The sequence below is a fragment of the Palaemon carinicauda genome, chromosome 38, assembly GCF_036898095.1.
Source record: "Palaemon carinicauda isolate YSFRI2023 chromosome 38, ASM3689809v2, whole genome shotgun sequence".
Lineage (NCBI taxonomy): Eukaryota > Metazoa > Arthropoda > Malacostraca > Decapoda > Palaemonidae > Palaemon > Palaemon carinicauda.
Window position 1 is genome coordinate 10,453,965 of NC_090762.1, and position 2,500 is coordinate 10,456,464.

General features: G+C 33.9%; 1 protein-coding gene across 1 annotated transcript in view; it reads left to right on the forward strand.

The window, feature by feature from the left end:
• LOC137630053 (uro-adherence factor A-like) overlaps nucleotides 1-2,500 on the forward strand; it is a 38,751-nt gene that overhangs the window by 10,623 nt on the left and 25,628 nt on the right. Inside the window, exon 3 of the mRNA XM_068361543.1 lies at nucleotides 1-614. This exon is cut by the window's left edge and continues 364 nt beyond it. Coding sequence (XP_068217644.1) covers nucleotides 1-614 — 614 coding nt within the window. The remainder of the gene's footprint in view (nucleotides 615-2,500) is intronic.

A 2,500-nucleotide genomic window follows, 5' to 3' on the forward strand; every position in this document is an offset into this window, starting at 1 on the left:
CAGAGGAGGTTAATAGACAGGAAACAGACGAGGCTGATGATCCAGTGGAATGCAGTGAGGACACAGAGACGGTTGTAGATGTAAGTGAGGAGAATAGTAAGGAGATGGAGGAAACCCAGGGAACAATGGAGACAGGGGAGGAGGAGGAGGAGGTAGAAGAGGAGGAGGAGGAGGAGGAGGTAGTGGAAGAGGAGGTAGTACAACATGAAGAAACAATTGCAGAGGTGGAGGAGAAGGAAGAGGAGAGACAAGTCGAACCAAGAATGGAAGCGACGGAGGAAGTAGAGGAGAGCATGGAGGAGGAAACTACTGTGGCAGCGATAGCAGTGGAAAAAGACACCGATAACATTAACAAAAATAAAAGCAAAGCATCAAAAGACACAGCATTATCAACAACAACAGCGCCAGCAGCAGCAGCAACAGAATCAACAACGCCGTTAGAAATCCCGGCAGTGCCTTCTACGAGTCCCCAAGAGGTGACTCCATCGTCGGCAGGAGGAGAGGCAAAGAGGAGAGGAGCAAGCGACGAAGAGGAAGAAGAGGAAGAGGCTGAAGAGGAGGAGGATATGCTCACCAAGGAGGCTGAAGAGTCGTCAGACTCCAGTGATTCACAGGTATGTCATTTTATAAATCGGTTTTTTTTTTTTTTTTTTTTTTTTTTTTTTTTTTTTTTTTTTTTTTTTTTTTACTGCATGGAATTTTGCCAATTAAATTTTTTGTTTGAAACTATCGATTTACTGATAAAATTGATAAAAAAAAAAAAACTGGAATAATTTAAATAAAAACTACATTTTTGAGATACTTCTCATAATGCATTTAAACATGGAATATTTCAATGGCCCTTAGTGTACATGAAAGAATTAGTATAATTTCAAAGGAAATATATTTTTTGGTTTTGGGATGATAATTTCAATTCGAATGGAACAATGGCAAAATGGGAAATAAGATAAGTGACATTGCCTTTCCATGAAGCGTGATAAAGAAATTTTTGAAGTCTACGGCTACTTATACTAGTATTTCACTTCCATTTCCCAAATTATATTGTGGTCTATTTTACTCTTTCCACTATTCTCCAGACACCAAACATAAAATCATTGGGTATTTTCAAAGAATTTTTTATTAGAACCAGAGATCATAGTCATTGGAAATTCTAGACCTTACGTTCAGTTTTCATTTCGGCTTATTTCGTTTTACATTTTATTATGCTCCATAAAATGAATAGTAATAGAATCCATTGAATTGTTATTTCATGACTTCAGTCTTGTTTCTGTAAGTAATTTTATGGATGACCTATCGAACGCTGGCGTTTTATTTAAAGAAATAACTAAAATTATAATTCTGGGAATCTAGTAAGATTCGAATCTAAAATTCCATATGTTTTTGTTTTTATTTTGTGTGATAATCTGTTGGGTATTGACATCTCCTATAAGACCCAGGCCTACATGACTGAGGACTATGAAGCTTGGAGTAGATAATGATGAATGGAGAAGTATTGAATTAAAAGTTCAAGATAGAGACGACTGGCGAAATCTAAGTGAGGCCCTCTGCGTCAATAAGCGTAGGAGGATATAATGATAAGAAACCTTTATTTATCAATCAGATCTGAAAACAATTATATTCTTAATATCTCCTGACAGTAATTTCCATTATGAATAGTTGCATTTTCTCGAACATTTCATTGGATAAATGTAATTTAGCATCAAATAGGGTAATCGAAATCTTCATTAAGTTCGGACAGTAGTTTTTATATATTAATTTCAATAACGATTGTTTGCATTACCTTTTTTTTATTATTTTTATTTAATATTTTGCTTAGATATCTATCGGATCATTGCGTAAAAAAAAAAAACTTATAATATCATAGAATTGAGTTTAGAGTAATAATAAAGTAGATTAGAAATATAATTCCCCTTCAGATTATATACCAATGTAATGTAGGAATTATGTAAAGACGTCATTGTAGAAAGAGTTTTGCCAATGGAAAGCGTGCATTTTATTGTAAATTGGAAAATAATGTATCATAAAAGAAATGCTAATATTGAGGTAAAGGTAAGATAGCCAACATAAAATTAGTCATTCCCGATATAATTTTTTTATTTTACAGTTTCTGTTTGTCATTATGATAAGATTTATCTAAACGCATATCAAATTCCTTCGCTGTTATTTTCTCAGTGTAATTGGAAAATTAGTTCGTCTACATTCCACTTCATAAAAATAAAAAACATTCCACAATGTTGAGTACTATATGTTTGTCGAATTGCCCTTATCGTCAACTATGTAAGACATGAATGCTATTGCGTTTTTTTTTTCAATCACCTTCATTATTGATTTTATTCTAATCATCCCCATCTATTCTGTCTTTAATCTATTATTTTCACCTCTTCCCCTCTCCCTATAACTTCTCATTCCCTTGCTATATTCGCAGAAATGACTCCCAAGCCCTTTTTTCTTTTTCTTTTTTCTCTTTAATCGTTCTCTGAGTAGGGTTGGAAGTATGCTT